At 41.5% G+C, this 25,156-nt stretch overlaps 1 protein-coding gene across 4 annotated transcripts; it reads right to left on the bottom strand.

Annotated features, from left to right (window-relative positions):
* Positions 1-10,638: 10,638 nt before the first annotated feature.
* On the bottom strand, positions 10,639-20,861 carry LOC115130475 (fragile X messenger ribonucleoprotein 1 homolog B-like). 4 transcript variants are annotated; one of them, XM_029661656.2, is made up of 15 exons: positions 20,460-20,861; positions 19,965-20,017; positions 19,514-19,607; positions 19,161-19,232; positions 18,908-19,056; positions 18,679-18,769; positions 18,465-18,581; positions 17,525-17,695; positions 17,314-17,392; positions 17,100-17,212; positions 16,904-16,990; positions 16,432-16,657; positions 16,016-16,198; positions 15,740-15,819; positions 10,639-13,430 (listed from the first exon to the last, which is right to left on the bottom strand). In XM_029661656.2, the coding sequence occupies exons 1-15, from the start codon at positions 20,508-20,510 to the stop codon at positions 13,233-13,235; spliced, it is 1,764 nt and encodes a 587-aa protein (XP_029517516.1). In that variant the 5' UTR covers positions 20,511-20,861; the 3' UTR covers positions 10,639-13,232. The 4 variants fall into 4 exon arrangements, with proteins under 4 accessions (XP_029517516.1, XP_029517515.1, XP_029517518.1 ...); XM_029661655.2 differs by having other exon boundaries at positions 19,505-19,607; positions 20,460-20,857; XM_029661658.2 differs by having other exon boundaries at positions 19,514-19,551; positions 20,460-20,857.
* Positions 20,862-25,156: the final 4,295 nt, after the last annotated feature.

Genomic DNA, 25,156 nt, shown 5'->3' with positions numbered 1-25,156 from the left:
AACATTTATTGTGCTGACGTTGCTTCCAGAGGCAGTTTGGAACTCGGTTGTGAGTGTTGCAACCGAGGACAGATGATTTTTACGCACTATGCATTTCCACACTCGGCAATCCAGTTCTTTGAGGTTGTGTTGCCTACCAGTTCGTGGCTAAACTGTTGTTGCTCCTAGACATTTCCACTTCACAATAACAGCACTTACAGTTGACCCGGGGCAGCTCTAGCAGGGCAGAAATGTCAGGAACTAACTTGTTGGAAAGATGGCATCCTATGAAGGTGCCATGTTGAAAGTCATTGAGCTCTTCAGTAACGCATTCTACTGCCAATGTTTGTCTATTGAGATTGCATGGCTGTGTGCTCAATTTCATACATCTGTCAGCAATAGGTGTGGCTGAAATAGCCAAAACCACTCATTTAAAGGGGTGTCCACATACTTTTTATATATAGTGTTTGTTGCTAAAATTATGAAAGTCAGAATGAAAATAAAGGTCAATCAATTTGAAAGGGTTGGGATTGGCCCAGAAAGGAGAGGAGGATGGACCAGAGCCATATTTGTCTGTCCTTCCCTCCCACCCTGTAAACGCCACGCTTATGTTACACCTGCCTGGTCCCTGCTGTAGCCCATCAGAGTGTGAAAACAGTCAGCATGGGAGGATCAGTCTGTCTGTGGGAGGGGTGGGGATGGGAGCCTTTCCAAGGCTGTGTAGTGGGGTGTGACGAAAGCCTTATCTCCTGACAACCACCCCACTCAAGGCGCATGGCCAGAGACCTGTCAGGACCAATCATCCAGTGGCCTCAGCCCTGCCTCCTGCAGTATCCCTGGACACGGAGGCGCTGTCACAGACTGGACACACAGGAGGAGGAACACAGCCAAAGCTAGCACAGCCAGTCCAGCCTAGCCTAGTCTCACTCTCTATCCCACATCCAGAGTGACTCATCCCCTGATTCCCGCTGCCTGCACCTTCGAAGTATGAGACTGAGCCTGACATTTCTCAGAATTCAGCATTTCCTATTTTCCTTTTTTTCAAAATCAGGGGAAAATAAGTCACCTTGAGTTTATTAACCCTGTGAGATCGGAATAACTGCTTTTAACGCTATGGTATGCTTCCTCCTGCTCTGAGTTAAAAAAATTAAAATAAAAATTCTGGTAGTAACTATTGATGGACTATTGATCAATCATGGCCAATGGGAATCCTAGACCTATAATAGAGTCCCACAGTGGAGGTGTCATAATACCCATAAAACCTAGCGGTCAAACAGGGAAATGGTTCCAACCATTTTTCCACTATTAATTTTCCCCTTAGGGAATTTTAGAAACACTCCAAATAAGGGCTGTGTTTCGTGTAGACTTACGCTTCGATCACACCGACAGTGTCATTGCATTTTGGTACATCAGAATTACATTAATTTCCAATGAAACTCTGCGTTGTCCTTGCAGCATTATGTTGCAGAGGCAGTTTCAGTACGTTCAGTGTGTAGACGGTTTGACAGAAATGGTAGCAGAAGGTGAATGTTGAACTTTTGTTGCTGCGTACTATTTTGCGTAAGGATGCTGTCGATGTGTTCGATGTGTTCGAAGCGTTACCCTGGCGTGATGTTTTTATAACCATGTAGATCTCTCTCGGACATCAATATATTCGGCTCTATTTATTACTAGATTTGAAAATTATAATTAGCCTCAAAGTAGACATCATGCAAAACAACACATCCCTCCAAGCTCTTGCACGTCATCTCTAGCTGACACCTTTGCTAACAGGTATTGTGTCAATTTAAAACTTCCACAAGACAGTTCACAGAAATTTAAATTGAAAGAATTGTAGCCAATTTAGCCATTACTATAGTTAGCTAACATTAGATAGTTAATCCAGAGATTCTTACCTTTGCCTCGATTCATCTGTCTCGTCCAGATCATTAGCAGCTAATTAGCGTTTCATTTGTGTGTGTGTGTGTGTGGGGGGGGGTGTAAATTCAGGTGAACATATTGATAAAAGTCACCTTGTCCTAGAGAGATTTACACAGTTATCAAAACGTCACGCCAGGGTAAGCCTAAAACACAGCCCTTATTTGTGCCCTTATAAGTGTTTCTAAAATCCCCAATGGGAAAAATCAATGATGGAAAAACGATTGGAACCATCTCCCTGTGTGACCGCTAGGTTTTATGGGTTTGATGACTCATACTGTGGTACTCTATGGGAGGTCTTATCCACTGGGCACACACTTGTTGAAACAACATAGTTTCCACATCATTTCAATCAAATTACGTTGAACCAAAGTGGAATTGATGTTGAGTTGACGTCAGTGCCAAGTGGATAGTGTCTATGGAGCACTCAACAACTTCATTCAACTAGTCAACAAAATCTGTCAGCATAACTGTGGCCAAATAGTAGGAGTGGTGTGTTGACTGTCTGTATGCTGTGGTAGTCTGTCTGGGAGAAACAACCAAGGGCTACAGCTGCACTGACTTCCCTGATAAAAAAAACAGTATTTTTACTTAAAATGGCTCATGGCACTCCAACACAGAACCCCCAGATGTGGCCATCTGATCAATACTGAAACCTGGTCCCACTTTGCATATTACTCCTGTTTTTCAGTCTCAGCCTCATGTATTCTTGTTCTCAGCGATTAATCTTCTCAGTGAGAAATATACCTGCCTAGAGAAGGGCGATATATCATAGTGCTTTATATGGTCCAAGGTATTTTCAAATCAAGGAACAGCGGCGTATTTAAACTAAAACCATTATGCCAGGGGTTCTCAACAGTGGTGTCATGCCTGTAGGGGGCACAAAGGCATGTGACCCTCAGATGTGTCCTTTAAGCTCACATTTTGTCATAATCTTTTGTAAAAAGATCTTTCAGCGGTATTTTGCGGGTGGGGGAGGGCACACTGACTGGACCAGGTAAGTGGTTCCTTCCTAGATGCACGGAGCAAAGAGGTGCCTAGGCAGGATGCTAGATACTCTAGTGTGTGCAGTATCGTCACTGTAAGAGGAGAGAGAGTGTAGAGTGACACACACAGCATTTGACTTGATTTTAGCTGCAGGTGACTGGCAAGAAGTATGTTTTGTAAATGAATTTGATCAAGCTATGTAGTCTGAAAGAAGTTGTGTTATTTCTCCATAACATTAGCCACCTAACAATTTTCTGAAGTTGGAAATTCATGAACAGTGAATTCAAATTCACTGTTTATGTACTCGGATATTTACCACTGTGAAATTCATAGACAGAGCTATGCATGCAAATATTGACAGGCAATTAGACTGTTCTTTTCAGAACTCAAATAACTGATACACAGTTGGCAAACAATGCTTTGATTATTGGGTTATGATACTACCAGTGTGGCAGCGGTACTAAACTATGGCATCAAGTTCTTAAAGAATCAATGTGCATCATTAATTAAAACAACAATTGAACAGGTAAAGAGGTATGCTAAGATAACCTATGCAGAAATATAGACATATTTTTTTACATAGAATTAGGCGTTATGGATTATGGCTATAGAGCAAGCGAGCAAGCGAATGAGCTGTGTTAGGTGTTTGAAGAATGCAAACTTCCGGAGGGGGGAGCAGCTTCACTACATTCCACGCTCCTGCATCCTGATGTACTTTGTGAATCCTCTAAAAAGAATGGATGCATGACGCTCCTGGTTCTCAAAGTGGAGTCAGAGGTACTGAAGGGGGTCCGAGGCCAGATCTCAAAATATGTACAGTACCAGTCAAAAGTTTGGACACACCTACTCATTCAAGGGTTTTTCATTATTTTTTTACTATTTTCTACATTGTAGTATGTAGTAACCAACAAAGTGTTCAACATATACATTTTATATTTTATATTTGAGATTCTTCAAAGTAGCCACCCTTTGCCTTGATGACAGCTTTGCACATTCTTGGCATTCCCTCAACCAGTTTCACGAGGAATGCTTTTCCAACCGTCTTGAAGGAGTCCCACATATGCTGAGCAGTTGTTGGCTGCTTTTCCTTCACTCTGTGGTTCAACTCATCACAAAACATCTCAATCGGGTTGAGGTTGGGTGATTGTGGAGGCCAGGTAATCTGATGCAGCACTCCATCACTCTCCTTCTCGGTCAAATAGCCCTTAGACAGCTTGAAGGTGTGTTTTGTGTCATTGTCTTGTTGAAAAACAAATTATAGTTCCACTAAGCGCAAACCAGATGGGATGGCGTATCGCTGCAGAATGCTGTGGTAGCCATACTGGTTAAGTGTGCCTTGAATTCTAAATAAATCACAGAGAGTGTTACCAGCAAAGCACCCCCACACCATCACAACACCTCCTTCAGGCTTCATGGTGGGAACCACACATGCAGAGATCATCCGTTCACCTACTCTGCGTCTCTTCTTATTGGTGTTCTTTAGTAGTGGTTTCTTTGCAGCAATTCGACCATGAAGGCCTGATTCACGCAGTCTCCTCTGAACAGTTGATGTTGAGATGTGTCTGTTACTTGAACTCTGTGAAGCATTTATTTGGGCTGCAATCTGAAGTGTGGTTAACTCTATTCCTCTGCAGCAGAGGTAACTCTGGGTCTTCCTTTCCTGTGGCAGTCATCATGAGAGCCAGTATCATCATAACGCTTGATGGTTTTTGCGACTGCACTTTGAGAAAATTTCAAAGTTCTTGAAATTTTCCCGGATTGACTGAACTTCATGTCTTTAAGTAATGATGACCTGTCGTTTCTCTTTGCTGTTCTTGCCATAATATGGACTTGGTCTTTTACCAAATAGGGCTATCTTCCGTATACCATCCTTACCTTGTCACAACACAACTGATAGGCTCAAACACATTAAGAAGGAAAGAAATTCCACAAATTAACTTTTAACAAGGCACACCTGTTAATTGAAATGCATTGCAGGTGACTACCTCATGAAGCTGGTTGAGAGAATGCCTAGAGTTTGCAAAGCTGTCATCAAGGAAAAGGGTGGCTACTTTGAATAATCTCAAATAGAAAATGTATTTTGATTTGTTTAACACTATTTTGTTTACTACATAATTCCATGTGTGTTATTTCATAGTTTTGATATCCTCACGATTATTCTACAATGTAGAAAATAGTAAAAATAAAGAAAAACCCTTGAATGAGTAGGTGTGTCCAAACATTTGACTGGTACGGTATATTTTTTAAATCATACTTTTCATTCTTAATTTTATTATAATGTTTTGTTCTATATATTTTTTTACGTTTCATTATTACATTTTACTAACAGACATTTTGGCCAAGGGATCAGTGGAATAAGTTTAGAGGGTGTAATACAATACAATGTTATAATAATATTTCAGATAATGTTGGTCTGTTTTTTGGTCCGTATTTTGTTGACCAATAAGAAGGATTCACCATTAAAATGCAGTTTTATGTTTTATTTTTAAAGAAATTTGTGAAACACTTTCATTCCACCATTTCCACAATTAACTAGTTACTGTGTACAGTATATAAACTCAGCAAAAAATAAACGTCATCTCACTGCCAACTGTGTTAATTTTCAGCAAACTTAACATGTGTAAGTATTTGTATAAACATAACAAGATTCAACAACTGAGACATAAAAGTTCCACAGACATGTGACTAACAGAAATTGAATAATGTGTCCCTGAACAAAGGGGGGGGGGGATCAAAATCAAAGCAACCATCAGTATCTGGTGTGGCCACCAGCTGCATTAAGTACTGCAGTGCATCTCCTCCTCATGGACTGCATCAGATTTGCCAGTTCTTGCTGTGAGATGTTACCCCACTCTTCCATCAAGGCACCTGCACTTGAGATCCGGCTTCTTAGATGGCCATTGCAGAACATTGACATTCCTGTCTTACAGGGAATCACGCACAGAACGAGCAGTATGGCTGGTGGCATTGTCATGCTGGAGGGTCATGTCAGGATGAGCCTGCAGGAAGGGTACCACATGAGGGAGGAGGATGTCTTCCCTGTAACGCACAGCATTGAGATTGCCTGCAATGACAACAAGCTAAGTCTGATGATGCTGTGACACACCGCCCCAGACCATGACGATAAACGCGAATCCGACCATCACCCCTGGTGAAACAAAACCGCGACTCGTCAGTGAAGAGCACTTTTTGCCAGTCCTGTCCTTATCTTTGAAAGACAGGGTCCTGAAAAAGGGACGTTTCTTTTTTTGCTGATTTTAGAGTTAGCACAATGAATGGATGTCTATGGTATCTGCTCGCTAGCGCTAGTTAGCAACTTCCTTCAAAGTGCGTGCAGCAACACAAAAATGGTATCCACGAGTTCATCTGACACTGGGGAAGTAGATAAAGGGCCTCATTGACAAAATCCCAAAGTATCCCTTTAAGGACATTTTTTGGGCCTCGGAGGCTCACATGGATATTGGTGTCCACAGTCCTACTCCAATTATGTTTTAAAATGTTTTTTTTTAGAATATAAATCCACTGCAATTTAATGTTTAAAACTGCAATTTATTATCTCTGCCTCGTGGCAAAATGTGTAGAGTTGCTGGATATAAGTTTTAAACTGCAACAACAGAAAGTTTCCCTGCCCCATGAAAATGTTTTGCTAAATTACAGGAAATTAGCTTGAAAACTTTATAATGTTCTCTCCTATGCCAAGAGGTTGGCCTTTAAAATGTTCCTTCCCAGGGCACAAGACTTGGTTCGTCCAAAGTCATAGTAAAACTCCTTGCATGCAATTTTTTATCTCACTCGAGTTGATTTCTGATTATGAAGGGGTCTCTGATCAATTTGCTATCACAAAAGGGGTCCCCAGCACCCAGAAGTCTGAGAACCTCTGCCTTATACAATACTGCGATTACTAAACAGGAGCCAACCAAAGGGATTGTTTCACTATTGAAAATGATTGACACTTCATAAACACTGGATTCCTTCCCACCAAGGAGGATTTCAGTCAGATGTGTAGTGGAATGTAAATAAGCCTGTTTAAGTCCCATTGATGTGTAGATAAAGAGATGCAAGTTTGTTCACAGTGTCATTGTTTCTCCTTCAAAGAGATAAGATATCAGATGGCTGATAATTACACAAGCACCGACTCATTAGGGGGGGAAGACTTCATACTAATCAAAATGCATTAGTAGACAAGCATCTGACATCAGCTCTAAAATAGCTCTTGTGCGAATTGAATTTGACAAAGTGAGTTAGGGCCTGCTTTACTCAATGGATGAGTACAGCAGGGTTTAGCACATTCATTGACGACATCACCTACTACTTGCTAACTAACCCCACGGGTAAGCGTCTAGTGGAAACTATTCACTACTTCTAGGGGACTGACTTTGTCGGAATCGAGACTGGACAAGGCCATTTGTTTTGTTTAATGTGGGTTAAAGGAATAGCCCTGCTCTCAGCCATCATGTGGGCTTAGCGGAAAGATGTTTCATTTGTCTGGAGAAAATACAAAAATCAATACTTTAATTTCAGTTTTCAATTAAGAGAGCTAACGGGTTAGCTAGCATTTTTAACATGGGTCCCCTATGCTCATCCATCAGCATTAGTGCACATTGGAAATAATGACTATGACTGCATACTCTATTATCTCTGTCCAAATGGGAGCACAAAGGTAAGTAATATAAGTGAACAACCACAAACTAATACAATGTAGTGGATGTAATGGACCCTCCGCTCTTTCTTTGTTTAGTCATTTATTTCCAGCTGAGCAGAAATGAGACCGTGAACTGTAGCTATATATTATTATGTTGCTTGGAAAACGGCCAAAAGCACCCTGAATTTGATAATTATTTTAATTTTAGCTTAATGATTAATACAGATTAACAGGCCAATTTAAATGTTACATGCACGTACCTTGATTAAGACTTTAATCAGCAACTTGATAGTAGGAAATCTAATCGTTGGTAATGATTACCAATCTGGGTATTTTAATAGTTTAGGCAAGGAGGATGTTTGTTGTGCTGTTCACATTTAGACCACTGTGTGATGCCTTGGTAAGTATGGAAGGGATAATGGTGCCTCAGTTTATTCTATTATGCTTCTATACACACAAACGCACACACACACGCACGCACGCACGCACGCACAGAGAGAGAGAGAGAGAGAGAGAGAGAGAGAGAGAGAGAGAGAGAGAGAGAGAGAGAGGGAGAGGGAGAGAGAGAGAATCTAGCAGGAAGCTTGGCAGCTCAGTGCCAAGAAAGTTGGGCCTGGTTGAAAAAAACAAAGACAAAGCAGGGTAGAGTGCCACAAGAGCAGAAAGGAAAAGGGCTCCTCAATTGTATTGTGCTGAGACGACTTAAAATAAACATCTTTAACAGAGAGATATAAACCAAATAAAACATATTCTATAAAATGCATCACTACCTCACCACACTTTATTTGAGATTTCTGAAATACCATTCAAAACCACAGCACGTTGAATTCTGCCGAAACACTATTTTGACTAATAAAATCACCTAATGAATGTATGTCTGTCATTACATGCTAATTAAATACTTCTCCAGGCACATTTTTAAGTGTTGCCATTGATTTTCCATGCATGTATTAATGAGAGTACAGGCAGTTGGCCAGGGGAGGGGAAGGGGACTGGCAAGGGATGAGGGGCTCTGGAGTGCTGGGTTCAATTGACAAAGCCCTCAGTGACAACAGCAAAAAGAGCAGGGAGAGAGGCAGAGAGAGCAGTGAAAGAAGAGGCCATCAGGTCTCTCTTTCTCTCCATGGCGGCTGTTGTTAGGCTGGCCAAAACTAGGTCAGTCTCTGGGATACAGAAATGACAGGCTAAATTGCTTTGCCAAAGCTGAGAGAGAAAGAGAGGGATATATATATATTACATTTACATTTAAGTCATTTAGCAGACGCTCTTATCCAGAGCGACTTACAAATTGGTGCGTTCACCTTAAGACATCCAGTGGAACAGCCACTTTACAATAGTGCATCTAAATCTTTTAAGGGGGGGTGAGAAGGATTACTTTATCCTATCCTAGGTATTCCTGAAAGAGGTGGGGTTTCAGGTGTCTCCGGAAGGTGGTGATTGACTCCGCTGTCCTGGCGTCGTGAGGGAGTTTGTTCCACCATTGGGGGGCCAGAGCAGCGAACAGTTTTGACTGGGCTGCGCGGGAACTGTACTTCCTCAGTGGTAGGGAGGCGAGCAGGCCAGAGGTGGATGAACGCAGTGCCCTTGTTTGGGTGTAGGGCCTGATCAGAGCCTGGAGGTACTGAGGTGCCGTTCCCCTCACAGCTCCGTAGGCAAGCACCATGGTCTTGTAGCGGATGCGAGCTTCAACTGGAAGCCAGTGGAGAGAGCGGAGGAGCGGGGTGACGTGAGAGAACTTGGGAAGGTTGAACACCAGATGGGCTGCGGCGATCTGGATGAGTTGTAGGGGTTTAATGGCACAGGCAGGGAGCCCAGCCAACAGCGAGTTGCAGTAATCCAGACGGGAGATGACAAGTGCCTGGATTAGGACCTGCGCCGCTTCCTGTGTGAGGCAGGGTCGTACTCTGCGGATGTTGTAGAGCATGAACCTACAAGAACGGGCCACCGCCTTGATGTTAGTTGAGAACGACAGGGTGTTGTCCAGGATCACGCCAAGGTTCTTAGCGCTCTGGGAGGAGGACACAATGGAGTTGTCAACCGTGATGGCGAGATCATGGAACGGGCAGTCCTTCCCCGGGAGGAAGAGCAGCTCCGTCTTGCCGAGGTTCAGCTTGATATATATATATAAGAGAGAGAGACAGAAAGAGTGTGGGCCCTCTTTGATTTGTGCTCAGTATAATCGACATATATCTTTTGGAGAAGTTGCGATTCTTGAGTTCATGTCATGACTGCTCAATGTGCAACAACCAATTTTTGGCACAAGGCTAATTGGATTGGACTAAGTCTGTGCCAGGGCTCCACCACGTGGTCAAAAAAGAGACTCCCATTGGCGCTCTTCAAATAAATGACCTAGCTACTATACGTACCAGTGGTACTGAAATGTGTCCTGCACAAGTCCCTATATTTAGGTGTACTGTATCGTACAAAATCCTTAATTACATACTTAATCCTCTTCATTCCTATGTGGAACATAAGCCTTCCAGGAGAAAGCACCACTACTACTTTTTTGCCTTTTGGGGGAGGGTTTTCACAACAGGCCACAGTCCTTCATCTCCTTCTCCATGGTTCTTTGTCAGGTTTCCTTTGGGAAAGAATCAATCAATCAATCAATCACAAGTATTTTATAAAGCCCTTTTTACATCAGCAGTTGTCACAAGGTTCTTTACAGATACCTAGCCTAAAAACCCAACGAGCAAGCAATGCAGAGGCAGAAGCAGAGTTGCTAGGAAAAACTCCTGAGAAGGTAGGATCCTAGGAAGAAATCGAGAGAGCAACCAGGCTTCGAGGGGTGACCAGTCCTCTTCTGGCTATACCAGGTAGAGATTTAAGAGTACGTGACCATTAAGGCCAGATTGTTTTACAATACGTTCAAACGTTCATAGACGACCAGCAGGGTCAGATAATAATGATGGCTACAGAGGGTGCAACACTTTAATATTCTAAAAGTAGACAGCTTTTCATAGTCAGGGGTTCAAAGTATCATTACATATTTGAAGCTGCTGTTCTTGGATGAAATATGGCTACAAAAATTTAACTATCCTGATAATTGTTGTCCAATCCATAGCCACCAACGTTTTATATGTAGAGCTCAAAATAAATAAAATACTCTAAAGTAGCAGAGGAAGATCAACCTTTATTTATTGAAACTGCTTGCATACAAAATATATTGCACTATAACCAGACAATGTCAACATAAAGCCCAATCTGTTCCACTAATATGTACAAAGAAAATATTGCCCAAAGTGGTGTAACATACAAGGTCAGTCTACCCAGTTGGTTCACTATCTACAGTATTTCTGGTTTCAGTTCTGCTTTCAAAACACAACACCCTACAATGTGTGCAAGACGAAATGTTTTACAATTGTATTTTTCTTGAATCGTATACGTTCCCAAAATAAATAACTAGAAAACAGTCTGTTTGGCAACACTGTGACTTGACCTTGACAACAGAGTAGACTGTGAGCTGATCTGCAACATCTTGTCAGTTTACGGTCTGCGTCAGATAGATGAATGTCATTCAAATACTGAGTAAACCATTTATGCCCCAGGCAGGGTTAGATAAAGTCCCAGATGGATGGTGCCATTCTGAAGAGACCATGGCCCACTTTGCTCAAGCCGTTCATAACGATCTGATCAAACATCTCTTCCAAGTCTGCACCATTAAACTGGGCTAAACCTGCCGTCATTTTCTGTTTTAAAAGCCTTTTTTTTTTTGCTTATCCCACCCCTCCGCTATTAGTACAAAATATTCAATTAATGTCAATGTAATTTCATCATCATACTTATCTAATTTATATAAAATCCCAAAGACTGAGTCAGACTGGGGCCAGTTCAATTATTGACTGTTAACGCTGGGGAGAGCAGTGGCTGTTAGCCTGCTGAAAGACAATTTTCCTCATTGGACATTGGCAAAAAACAGCAACACAAGAGATGCTCAGACAGCTGTTCACTGATGCCCATTGGCTGTACATCATCCAATGTTGCAATTTAGAGTGTAAACAAGAAAACAAAAATTATTAAAACAAGACACTAGGAATACCCTCACAGTATTTTTTTTCTTCTTCAACTGTAAACTAAAGTTTTAATGCACAAGCACTGATCCAATATAAGACATATGGTTATAACATGGGACTAAACTTCATCCTCCATACGGCAAAGGTACATGAGACTCAGAGTTAGCTATAGGGTTATCTAAACGTGGTAATATTGTTGACAGCATTCATGTGATTCACCTGCTGAAGAAATCTTATCACATCATTGTTTATTATGGTTCATATTATTTAGTAGTTGCAAATAAACCAAAAAGAATGATAAGTGCACATTTGAAGTTCAATCCAAAATAGCAAAAAAGTATTTTAAACAAATGAGATAATATACAGTATGCACCCCCTTTATATAATTTACAATCTAATGACCAATTGTCAATATCTTATGAACAATATATTAGGGTTGGAGAGAGATGTGTGTACCAGTCTTCCCATTGACACTTTTAAATGAAAAACCAACAGGGAAAGTGATTGTTGGTCAATGTATGGCAAAAGGACCATGTGCTCAATATCACTCCCCAGTTCGACATAGTTCATGTTAAAAGGTCCATATATAAGTGCTTCTGTCATAAGGTACTGTACAGTGTTGACGATATGGAGTCCTATCTGAATCTAATAGTCTCCATTAAATGTAGCCAGTGTGAAATGACATGAATCTGTTGAGACTTGAATAAAAATGCACACAAATAAACTCACAGCATCTTTCTCCACTGTGATCCTATGGTAAGATAGATATTGAATTCATGGTCATTCCACCATTTAAAAAAGAGAAATGCTTTATCATTGGCTACAAAAATCATCATCCCTATTCAAGCAATATTCAGCACTAGGAAACAGAAACCAAGCAACGCTTTGGAAAACTCAAGATTGCTGACTGTCGCCAATGTCGAAACCAATGATAAAGGATGTAGCCTACATGCATCGCAAGGTTAAAAAGACAAACTTTTCATTTTTTTTGGAAGGTGAGCTGTGTGTTCACTACATGAGTAAAATCCATTACTGTTTTCCAATGTCATCTTCTTCCCTGATTGACTTCTATTTGTGATACTATCCACACGAGATAAAGGCACAGATCAGAGAGGAGGGTTATTCTTTTTTTTTTTTGCTAATGATGCAGCCGTGACCTCACATGGTAATGAGTTCTATATTCCACTGTGACACACGGCTCCATAAACACATCATGATGGAAAGAGAAGGCAGGAAGGACCAAACAATCCAACCCTCTAGCCGGAGAAAAGGCTAGTACTGTACACGAACAAGTGATAGAAAACCATATCCTTTTAGAAATCCAGATTCATCATGGAGGCCCCTCTTTTTGTTTTAAACATTTTCTCCCCACAGCTTTTAATCATCTGATAGGTAGTTGTCAACAATGTCAATTAGAAAAAGACTGCAGTCTCAGTTTTCCTTCTCCCGTTAACACCTAAAAGCGTAGATGGCTCCTTCCCTGTACACAGTAACCCACCCAACACCCCATCCACCTGCCACTGTCGGAGTTGCTTTGTCCAAAGTGTGCTTAATTTCAGCCCTGACCTGTCCTCTTTGGCCTAAAGTGTCTCTAATGAAGAAGCTTCTGGATTGATGGCGTGGTGTGTGTGTGAAAGAGACGTGTGTGTGTGTGTGTGTGTGAGAAAGACGAGGGTGCCTTCCGTCGGCCCCATCTACGACACCCCGTTCACCACCACCGGGGGCACAGCAGTGGATTCACCACTAGGGCCCTCCTGCCTCTCCTTCTTGATAGGTCGCTCTTTGATGGGTCTCTGTCGGTTTGCTCCGGGGACAATTCCGTCGCCTGCGGGGCCAGGGGGACCTCTGGCTGCAGCATGCACACTCCTCTCATTGTTACTGTCCACTCGGATCTGTGGGACCAGAGAATACTGTATGAGCTGGTAGATTGGGGAGATGCAGGACAACGGAGTAGCGTCACTTACAGGTGAATTAGAGTTTGGAGCAGGCTGTCCGACAGCCAGATGCATTTATATTAGATTCTCCTGGAGAATAGTCGGCTAATGTGCTATCACTTTACGTTTGCACACGCCACAGATGACCATTAAAAATCGGCACTTCTATCAATTCTATCAGTCATGTGGTGAAAAACCCAATGGTCGGAGCTCGAACTTTTGTTCACGTCTCCCCAATTTAAATGAAAAAGGGCATAAAGGAACCATTTCTCAATGTCAGAAATGCAAATATGACTATTAGAGCACCCCAAGAAGACATTCACAAATCACAAACTTTGAAATACATTTGTATAATACTGTAATATTCCCCTAAAAGTTGGATTTGAGGTTCTCCAAATCAGCACTAACTTTGGAAACAATCACAATGTCAGCTGCACAGTGAGGAAATAAAAATCCATGCTCACCCTTCATCTACTCGTGGGTAAAAAATAAAAATAAACTTGTGGGTTAGTAGTATGGAGCGAACTAACAATTGCATTTTAATTAATCAAGATGGCCAAGCTTTTTTTAGTAGTAGGGTGTGGAAACACTTGCTATGCCTCTATGGCCACGCAAATGAAACACTTTGTAAAAAGTGAAAAACATTTTTGAGAATGACGAGGTTGAATTGGGCATCTCAATCTGCAGGGCACATTTCAAGACTTGAGAACTTCCATGGCCATCAACAACGGAAGGAGGGTTCAGCAAAACGTTGCTTTTCCAAAGTGGATACTGTCCCTACCAACAACGTGACTATCCCGAACAGCCAGCAGCACCAGTAGAGACAGAGCCTTATCAGGGCTTCACTGTGTAAGTGAAAGAGCTACCGCATTAAGTTCACGTCTTCCACCTAAAAAACACTGATTAACATCAAAGTAACCGAATGTCTACCAGCTGTAGAAAGCTAACTGCTGGTGATGTCATAGAAAGTACAAGCCTATGGGAATAGAGTCGCGATGGAAGTCAATGTTTCTGTATAGAGCCGAGGCTGGGACCGATGTGGGGTCTGTGTGTAGATGGCGGGCTAAACTGAAATGAGACGCATCGGCCATGTATTCGATCGTGGAGCTGGAGAAATTTTGGAGAAAGGAGGCAGGTTTCTTTAGAGGGGTGGATTGTGCTCAATGGGAAAGTTTTGTCTATTTATGGAGCTTGCCGCATGAATTGTGTTTTGGGAGCTGCTGGCTGTCTGCATTTGGGCTCTGTGTGTGTGTGTGTGGATGGCTCATTGGAAAGTGTCTGTGGCGCCAGGGGAGTTTTCTATAGAGCCTGCCTGCGGGCTAAATTGAAATGCGACGCTTTGGTCATGGATCTGATCGCAGATCTGGGGTCATTTTGGTGAAGTCCCAGAGACAGGCTTTCTTCAGAACTGTGAATTGTGGATTTTGTTCAATGGGAAAGATTATTTTTTGATCGTAGGATAAATGTTGTCAAAGTGGCTTCTTGTTGAAGAGTCATCAGCTAACATTGGCTTGCTATAGCCAGCTATTCTCCCCCTCCGTTTCTGAAGGAATTTGTGGTCGTTTCTTTCTAACTAGTTAAATAAGTGAGCTAGATTTTGTTTGTGTACTGCCATATGTCAATAACATAGCAAAGTTGCTCTCTGGTATGGGCTAGTAAATATCCTAAAGCTAGCCAGCTAGACAGTGAGAGCCGAAAGATAAAACTGGGGAGAGTTAGAGGAGATAATTCCTCTGCTGCTGGCTTGATACTGTTCACTGAAATAAATGTATGTAATTCGATTTTTTTTATATAAAGATTGTAATTGTGTCAAAATGTTATGAATATTGTAGAAAAATCCTCATCCGTGTACCAGCTTACCATGTACAGTAGGCTACAGTAGACTCACCGTGTGAGCCATCAAAATAACTATCTTGCATTCGGGCAGTCTTCGTGGTTTGTATATGCGGGGAGCATAAATTGTACAATAGTTAGTATACAGCACTAACTACATAAATATCTGATAGGATCCATTATCTGCTACCTGTTAAGCATCTGTCAGAGGTCATTGACTAAGTTGCAAAACGGCTCCTGTTGTGTGACCAAAATGGCTCATTTTATAACCAAATGACAAAATCAAGTTCCTACAAAGCGCAAATTGTATTATTTTCTAAATTTCCCAGAGGTCTTGAAACGGTACATGGTGACATCTACTGGTAGTGTTATGACACAGCAACTGAGGCCGCTGCCAGGAACAAAGAACAGCTGGTGCTTCTGGAATTCCTCACCTGCAAAGAATCTTCCTGAGGCCTTAGCTTAGGGTCTCTGGTATTCCGTGAACGTGACTCAGTCCACTGGATGTCTTCAGCTACAGAGACAGACAAGGTAATATACAGGACCTCAAAATGTTATTATGGCAGAATGATTGTATCATTACTCTGACTCATACAGCAGTACATAAAACCCTAAGGCAACGAATGCATTTATATACACAGTAGGGGCCCTTGCACAGTAGGGGTATTATAGTAACAATAGATAGGCTAGTTCGAATATGGATAGTAGACCTTTGAAGCCTCCTCTTCCTCTCCCTCCCCGTCCGCGAGGCCCTCCTCCCCCTCTCTTGCGTGTATCGGGTCGTTTGGGGAAGCCCCCTGTCAGCTCGTCAGTGGGGGCCAGAGACCAGTCACTCAGCTCGTCCTTGTGGTCCGACTCGGTCTCGGACGCATTGGAAGCCTCAGAGTTGGTGCCTGGTGAGAGCGATAATTAGTTATCCTGTAAATAAATCACCAATTTACCAAGTTCCACTCAGTCCCATACAGCCATAGTATTGTGAAAAAAAATAAGGAAATAAGGTTCCATATAGGCTGAACTTGTTGCGTATGAACATACAGTAAAACATAGACAATCAGTGCCTTCTGGACATAGCCTACTGTTCCATTTGTACATGCTGATACAGGCTCCACCCTTTCCAGTTACATACCGGAGGTAAAAGGGGGACCACCGCGTCGTCCACGGCCTCCTCCTCCCCTGCTGAACGGCTTCCCTCCTCTCTGGGAGCCCATGCCCATCATGCCTATGCCACCGTTGTCTACAATGAAGATCTTGTTGTCAGGCCGTCCAGTCCCCGGGGCCCTGGGGCCTCCTCCCCCAATCTGCCTCAGCTGCTCATCTATCTGCAGCCGCTCCATGCGCAGCTGGTCCACTTCCTACATGGAGACAGTGTGTCTGTATCCAATAACTTACTTCCTTAAAAGTAACCTATATATCTAATAGTGAATGTTAGGCAGAACCTATCATTCCGATGAAGTCAACAGTCAATAGAAAGGTAAACAAACTCCTGATATCAGTCTTTGGATGAAAGCTTCTGCTAAGTGGCATTTATCTTAACATCCATAAAAAGGAACATAATCGTGTTGCAAATTTTAGCAAAGCAATAGGGGAAAGCTTCTAACCTTCAGATAGTTGAGATGATAGTCTAACAGTACTTTAGCATTGGAAATGCTTTCCTTTGTACCCACAAAGACAAACGGCACCATGCCCTGTAAGAGAAATAAATAGACAGGATCTAATGAGGACAGAGTGGCTCCAAAGTCATCAGTAGAAACCAATTAAAGTGAATACAGAATTAATTTGATTCTAGCCACTTACCTCATCCACTGGAGGTGGCTTCTTGTCGTTCTCAGCCTCGATCCGAACTCGAACAACACCAGATTTATCCACTACTTCCTGGATCAACTTCCCATTTTTTCCAATGACTTTCCCTGGCAAAGGAGATGTGGTATTAGATTATGAATGATGATAAAATGGAGACTGAGTTGATGACTTTTCAAACAGAACACAACTTTATCATCTTCTACTTTACCCACTAAATTCCTTGGTACTTTGATGACATCTTCAGAAAATTCCAAGAAGCTCCTAGCCTTGCGCACTGCCTCTTGATCCTGCAATTGAATCATACCCAGAGGAGATAAAATACATGCATGTCCATCACTAGTATGACCAAGTAAATATAGCTTGTGAGTAGAGGTTTGTGAGCTTCCATATTTGTGCTAGTTGTGTGGTGAGTTCCCTACCTCGCCATAGATGTGGAAGGTGCAGGTCTCTTCGTCCAGGTCTATGGTGGTGACCCCAGGTACTTTCCTGGCCTGCTGGATGTTGGCACCATGGGTCCCGATGGCCAGACCCATCAGGTCATCTCGGACCACAAACTGCTCATGGAACCTAGATGCCAGCTGCCGAGAGCTCTGCACACAAACCATAACCCCACGCATAGCTTAACCATAGTTCACCTCATGCAGAGACAGAGCCTATTGAGGTTAACAACGCTAACATGGCTTTGTCTTAATATGCAACAATAAACAGATTTCATTTCAATCTTTTTCTGCGAGTAAAGTACATGTCGGATAAAAAAAAAAAATTAATGACAGGCCTGATGGAAACAGAAAGTATTTTGGTAGACTTACAGAAAATAATACGCTAGACAAGGTAGGATCTTTGTGTTAGTAAAATGAATTACAAGAGAAATGTCAGTGGAAATGCTTTTATGAGTAAATATTTATATAATAACCATCATATCAAAGTAAACTTGGGGACTTGTGTGATCCTCCCACTATGACCAGTCTGGAAAGCATGACGTTTATTAGGCTACAGATTAAATCAATGATGACGAACTTCAGAGGGTGGTGAAAGTACAAGGTGATGAGCTTGAAACTGCTTTCCAATAAATATTGAGGGTCTTATTGGCTGCCGTTTGACAAATACAAATAATATTTCTCCATAATAATAATAATAATAATCTCATGTAGGCTATACGCGCCAATACCTAAGTGGGCACACTCGCTATATAAACACAACATTTGTGTGAGAAAACCATCAGCAGAGTTGAAAATGCGATGAAATATTGTGTGCATATTGTTATGCAGATTTTAGAACATTTGCATGAAAATCTGTCACCAATTGGATGGAAATCTAGCTAATGTGTTTGACTTGCGAGTGTGCTTAAACTTTAAGTACCTCCAGTTGGCGGCTAGCCTCCTCGTTCCTCTGCATTAGGGACAGCTTGGTGCGCAGGCTCCGGAAATGCATGTCGCTCAGCATCTGCGCCCTTTTGGTTGTAATCTCGTTCACAGACTAAAATCAGAGAAATTATGCGGGAACTGTATGAAACAATACCTAACAGGGACTGAGGTGTGAAACTTTTAGAAGGCAGAAAAAGAATTGAACATACCAGAATAACAAGCTGTCTTTTGTCTGAGTCATAAGTGACATTGAATGCTCCCACTGCCTTCTTAAAATCTTTATGAGAGTCTTTCGAACACCTATGAACAGAAAACAGTTTTGGCCCAATAGTAATAGTCCAACATAAGCCTCAAAACCAATAGTCACACATACGGCAGCAATGACAACATAAATCTAGTACTTTACTTGAAAAAGCCTTGAAGAATAGGCCTACTTACATTTGCAGCAAGTCCTCTGGGACGTCTAGGTGAATTTTCAGGAAGGAGTTTTTTGTAGCTGTCTTGTTTGGGTTGACAGGCCGTAACCTATCTAATGTGACTATTTCATTGAGCGTGGCATCACAAGCTGCATACTCTATGACATAAAACTGAGAAGAAGAGACTTACATGGGGATCATCATGATAAGATTACAATAGCTACATAATAATAAATTAATGCAAACTCTCACTTGAACCGCTGCATTGGACTTACCTCTCCCTTCACCATCCGGACCTTCGCCAGCCACCACCCACATGGCTCTTTATCATTAGCCCTAGAATAAACCTGTGGATAGAACAGTGGATAATATTTGATTAATTAAGTACATCTTGTGGAGTTATTCTCACTGATATCCATTTCAATTGTTTGCGATACACATTCACCAAACCCCTGTGAATAACCAAACAGAAAGAACACAAAACAGCAGTTCCCTTCTGCTTTCAAGAAACACACAACTATCGAGCTGCCATTGTATATCCTAGCCTACTAGCAATCAGCAAAGTATTGGGTTTAATTGACATTGACCAGTGGGAGGGAAGTCCTTATCCATTACTTACAGCACATACCTCAACTTCATCACTCTCGTTTATCTCTTTCTGAAAACCTGTGGGTGGAGGAAATCGAACATCATGGAAGGGAATTTGACGTTCTGGCTGCCAACTGAAAGAATAGAAATAAACAAATGAAACCAGGGCACTTCACAAGGGGAAATTAATCAACGACTGAACAAGTGTGCGGTGCACACACACTATTGTTCAATTAAAAGAGAAGTTACCAATTGTTATTTGCAAGTACAACTAATTATAGTAGACATGTAAGTCCATGGTGGTTAACTATTACTCAATGCCTGGGTCTGATTCAAAGTAGCATACTGCGTTGCTATTTATCTAACTACTGTAACTACCAACTAGTTACAGTAGCTAGCTAGTTGGCTAGCTGGATAGGCCACATTAGATTTGAACGCTAGCTAGCTAACGTTAGCTAATTGGCTTATGTTGCCGGAAACCAAACACTCACTTGTTTTCAAAGGACACGGTGACAGCACTTTCATGAACATCCTTCAAATATCCCTAAAATGAGAAAAGGGTTGAGAAAAAACAAGACATGAAGCAGACAGTTATTGAGCCAACAAGAGGTCAAAGCCAAATAGATTTTAATCTCATTGACTGTTGCTAGATAGCAAGTCTTATTAACGTTGCAATATTAACTAGCCAACAGCTGAAACTAACGTTACTCGACGAAATAACAAATACCACCAACAGCATGAAACTCAAATTATTTATGGCCTTATTGAACCAACTTCAGATGTGTTGTTAGCTAGCATTGGCTGCACGTCTGGCAGAATAAGCCTGTGCTGTCTTGTCTGGGCCTGACGCGTTACCCCCTAGCTAGCTAGCTGTAGCAAGATAGCTCACTGGCGGACTCAAACGCAACATATTTACTAGACACCGCTGTACAACAGAAACGCATTCAAATACTAGAACTAGCATCTAGCTAACGTTACCAACCCACCTTGTAAAAAGCCCCACTCGTCCCCCTGACTTCAACAGCTAGCTCGTCCATGACACCTAAGCTAATGTAATGCTAGCTGGGTAACGTTAGCTACAACACTATGAGTGCAAAACTACGGTCTTGAATCTCTCGGTAACGTCGTTACCCTTTTGCACGCTTTAATTTTTCGATTTACAAAGTTGCGATTTTAGATTTATAAAGAAAAGAACGCGAAACATTTAAATGATGCTAGATTATACAGTTCGCAACTGCTCTTGCACGCATTGATGTGTAAACATAAGAGCCTCCCTTCCCATCGTCACGTCACAAGGGTCAACTCTAACATGTTCACTCAGTTTCATTTCATCGGTTTCTATTCAGGAAGGAGTGGTTCAGCGATCACTGGATGTAATAATCTTCATAGTAAAAAAATAAATATATGAAATCTATTGTGAAGCTGTGAAACCTATTCTTATTCTGTGAATTATTCCCCCCCCTTGACATGTTCAAATAACTCAAGCATAGTTTGGCATATTTTTTCTAATTCGGAACAAACTAGACATGGCCAAAAAATAACGGCACCGATTGGCCTATAGGTAGCGCTGTAGAAAACATCAACTTTGTATGTACCGGTAGGTGTCTTTTCTCATGTTGAACAAATTTTCCTTAATTTCCAGTCAGGATAGATGATTTATTAATTAATTATCAGTCAGGATAGATTTTCCTCCTTTGAAATGTTTGAAAACTTTGGAAATAACACAAAATTCAGTATGTAGGCCCATGGTACATCTCTTAATTTACACTGAGTAATAATATAAATGCATCATGTAAAGTGTTGGTCCCATGTTTCATGAGCTGAAATAAAAGATCCCAGGAATGTTCCATATGCACAAACAGCTTATTTCTCTAAAATGTTGTGCACAAATTGTATTACATGCCTGTTAGTGAACATATCTCATTTGCCAAAATAATCCATCCACCTGGCAGGTGTGGCATATCAAGAAGTTAAATAAACAGCATTATCAGTACACAGGTGCACCTTGTGCTGGGGGACAATAAAAGACCAAGGTAAAATGTTCAGTTTTGCCACACAACCCAATGCCACAGATGTCTCAAGTTGAGGGAACGTGCAATTGGCATGCTGACTGCAGGAATGTCCACCAGAGCTGTGGCCAGATAATTAAATGTTAATTTCTCTACCATAAGCCACATCCAACATCATTTAAGAGAATCCTCAGCTTTCTCCCATCAAAGCCATTAAACTCAAACTGTTTTAAAGTCACCATTGGCCTCACGGTAAAATCCCTGAGGGGTTTCCTTCCTCTCCGGCAACTGAGTAAGTAAGGAAGGACGCCTGTATCTTTGTAGTGACTGGATGTATTGATACACCATACAAAGTGTAATTAATAACTTCACCATGCTCAAAGAGATATTCAATGCCTGCTTTAATTTTTTTTTTTACCCATCTACCAATAGGTGCCCTTCTTTGCCAGACATTGGAAAACCTCCCTGGTCTTTGTGGTTGAATCTGTGTTTGAAATAATTGTATATGTGGGGTACAGAGATGAGGTAGTCATTCAAAAATCATGTTATTATTGCACACAGAGTCAGTCTATGCAACTTATTATATGACTTGTTAAGCAAATCTTTAATCCTGAACTTATTTAGGCTTGCCATAACAAGCCTTCAAACTCAGTGCCTTTTGCTTGACATCATGGGAAAATCAAAAGAAATGAGCCAAGACCACAGAAAAAAATTGTAGACCTCCACAAGTCTGGTTCATCCTTGGGAGCAATTTCCAAATGCTTGAAGGTACACGTTCATCTGTACAAACAATAGTACCCAAGTATAAACACCATGGGACCACGCAGCCGTCATACTGCTCGGGAAGGAGACGCGTTCTGTCTCTTATAGATGAATGTACTTTGGAGCGAAAAGTGCAAATCAATCCCAGAACAACAGCAAAGGACCTTGTGAAGATGCTGGAGGAAACAGGTACAAAGGTATTTATATCCACAGTAAAACGAGTTTCTATCAACTTAAATAACCTGAAAGGCCGCTCAGCAAGAAAGAAGCCACTGCTCCAAAACCGCCATAAAAATGTCAGACTACGGTTTGCAACTGCACATGGGGACAAAGATCGTGCTTTTTGGAGAAATGTCCTCTGGTCTGATGAAACAAAAATATTGTAATAATAATAATCACCATTGTTATGTTTGGAGGAAAAAGGGGGAGGTTGGTCAAGGTCGATGAACACCATCCCATCCGTGAAGCACAGGGGGTGGCAGCATCACGTTGTGCGGGTGCTTTGCTGCAGGAGGGACTGGTACACTTCACAAAATAGATGGCATCACGAGGGAGGAAATTGATGTGGATATATTGAAGCAACATACAAGACATCAGTCAGGAAGTTAAAGCTTGGTCGCAAATGGGTCTTCCAAATGGACATTGACAAAGTCACAGTATTGAAATGGCCATCACAAAGCCCTGACCTCAATCCCATAGAAAATTTGTGGGCAGAACTGAAAAAGCTTGTGTTAGCAAGGAGACCTGCAAACCTGACTCAGTTACACCAGCTCTGTCAGAGGAAATGGGCCAAAATTCACCCAACTTATTGTGGGAAGCTTGTGGAAGGGTACTTGAAACGTTTGACCCAAGTTAAACAATTTAAAGGCAATGCTACCAAATACTAATTGAGTGTATGTAAACTTCTGACCCACTGGGAATGTGATGAAATAAATACAATTTGAAATAAATAATTCTCTCTACTATTATTCTGACATTTCACATTCTTAAAATAAATTGGTGATAACCCTAACCCTAGGATTAAATGTTGGGATACATTCTTAATTGGCACTCCACAAAAAAGAGCCTACGGCAGGGGTCGGCAACCTATCTGGTCATCTTTGGTAATCAGGCCTACCACTGTTTGTCGTCTGCAAACTTGATGTTTGAGTTGGAGACATGCGTGGTCATGCAGTTGTGTAATTATTGTAATCAAAAAGAGAGACTTTTACATTTCTTCAAAACAATAAACCTTATTTTTTAATTACTGCAGTAATGGAGCTTGTCAACGAGTAGGTGATTCGTTGAGAGCCCAACCAGCAGGACTAAGCCAAGGCATTTTATAGCAAAGTCCATCCTCCTGGATGTTCATGATAAATCACAGATGAGAGAATGTATTCAAAGGCACATTTTGCTTTCATGCAACAGACATCAAGATATACATGGCGCAGAATATCTGTCTCTAGTTCATTTACTGCTAGCTTGTACAAAAATACTAATGCAGCTTAGAATACTAAATCCTTTGTTTAAAGACACTGGAGATTGGTTCTCCTTGTTACCTACAGATATCTGTAAATATGAATAAAATTGTTTCATTTAAACAAGCCTAGTTTGTTTAGCCTAAGAAAAAGTCAGCAACCTTCCTGCTAGCCATGATTGACTGAGCTAATGAGTGGGCTGGACATGACGAGAGATGAGTTCAGATTGGAATAGCCATATAGTATACTTCAGATTGGAATAGCCATATAGCATACTTCGGTCTGTCTAAAGTGGCTTTTTTCACAATGTATTGTGTATTAAAACTACATAAGTGTTGCTCCACTTTCTGGAGGACTGAGTTTTAAAATCAGTGGAATTTGAGAATGATAGTTTCCGTGTTACATCTTAAAACTAAGGGCAACCATGGCATCCAACAGGAGACACGTCCAATGATTAAAATAAAATAAAGTTAACTAAAGGTTAAATAGAAAATTACAAAATTAAAATGATCTATACTGGTAAGATGGTCTGGCTATCTACATTATCAGATGTTACATGTTTCTAATGTTGACAGAAAGAGTAATTTACTTGGCTAGCTATAGCCTAATGTTATCTAGCTAACATTGAACCTGGTTGGCTAGCTACCTGCAGATTCATGCAGGGTAGTAACGTCATGAGTTATGATTAAGTTTAATTGTTTACCTAGCTAGCTAGCCAGCTATCTCCACTACGCAAGTAACCATTTCGGGTGCATTCATAAATTCAGTCTGGCTATCTACTCTGATTTTAGAGCACTCTCATCTGAGTGTGCCAGAGAGCGCAGAATAAATGATGAATTTACGAATGCTCTGAATGGGAAACGCTCTGAATTTACGAACGGACAATCTGACAGCACAGTTGCAGTCACCAACACTCTGGATAACATAACAGCCTAACCAGCTCTGCTAGGGCGAGTAATGTGCAGTGAGCTGTTCTCTCTCACTTTGATGTCTGGAAGTTGCCGGCAAGTTATCTTGGGTGCTTGGCTGCTGCTGTTAGTACATTTTAATCAACGATGCTGAATGGGTGTGGACAAAGAAGGGCTCTCCAGTAGAAGTACCAAAACATTCAAAGGCCATATTCTCAGAAGTGAGTTTACAGGTTTATCAACTTTCAAAGCAAAATTACTTTCCCATCGTTTGTATTGTATGATATACCATTTTGTAGCTCTGTCTCTACTTTTATCCAATGTAAAAATCATAACTTCAAATTTTGCTACATAAGCCCGATTTGAGCTGGTCAGACACATATGTATGTAAACACTCCAGCCAGCTGGTCTGTGCATTCTCTGAGGAGTTGGCTAAGGATGCCTTCTGGGCCAGCAGCCTTGCGAGGGCTAACACGCTTAAATGTCATACTCACATCGGCCATGGAGAACGAGAGCTCACGGTCCATGGGAGTGGCACTGTGTTTTC

Source organism: Oncorhynchus nerka, linkage group LG6 (assembly GCF_034236695.1).
Source record: "Oncorhynchus nerka isolate Pitt River linkage group LG6, Oner_Uvic_2.0, whole genome shotgun sequence".
Lineage (NCBI taxonomy): Eukaryota > Metazoa > Chordata > Actinopteri > Salmoniformes > Salmonidae > Oncorhynchus > Oncorhynchus nerka.
Note: the sequence above shows the minus strand (reverse complement) of the source record. Positions and strands in the feature narration are given on the sequence as shown.

Excerpts from the sequence above, each read along its gene's own strand:
- LOC115130475 (XM_029661655.2), bottom strand. The coding sequence starts at position 20,510 with ATGGACGAGCTAGCTGTTGAAGTCAGGGGGACGAGTGGGGCTTTTTAC. Across the intron at positions 19,608-19,964 it reads ACCGTGTCCTTTGAAAACAA|TTGGCAGCCAGAACGTCAAA; the intron begins GTGAGTGTTTGG and ends CTATTCTTTCAG. Across the intron at positions 18,770-18,907 it reads CCAGAGGACTTGCTGCAAAT|GTGTTCGAAAGACTCTCATA; the intron begins GTAAGTAGGCCT and ends TTCTGTTCATAG.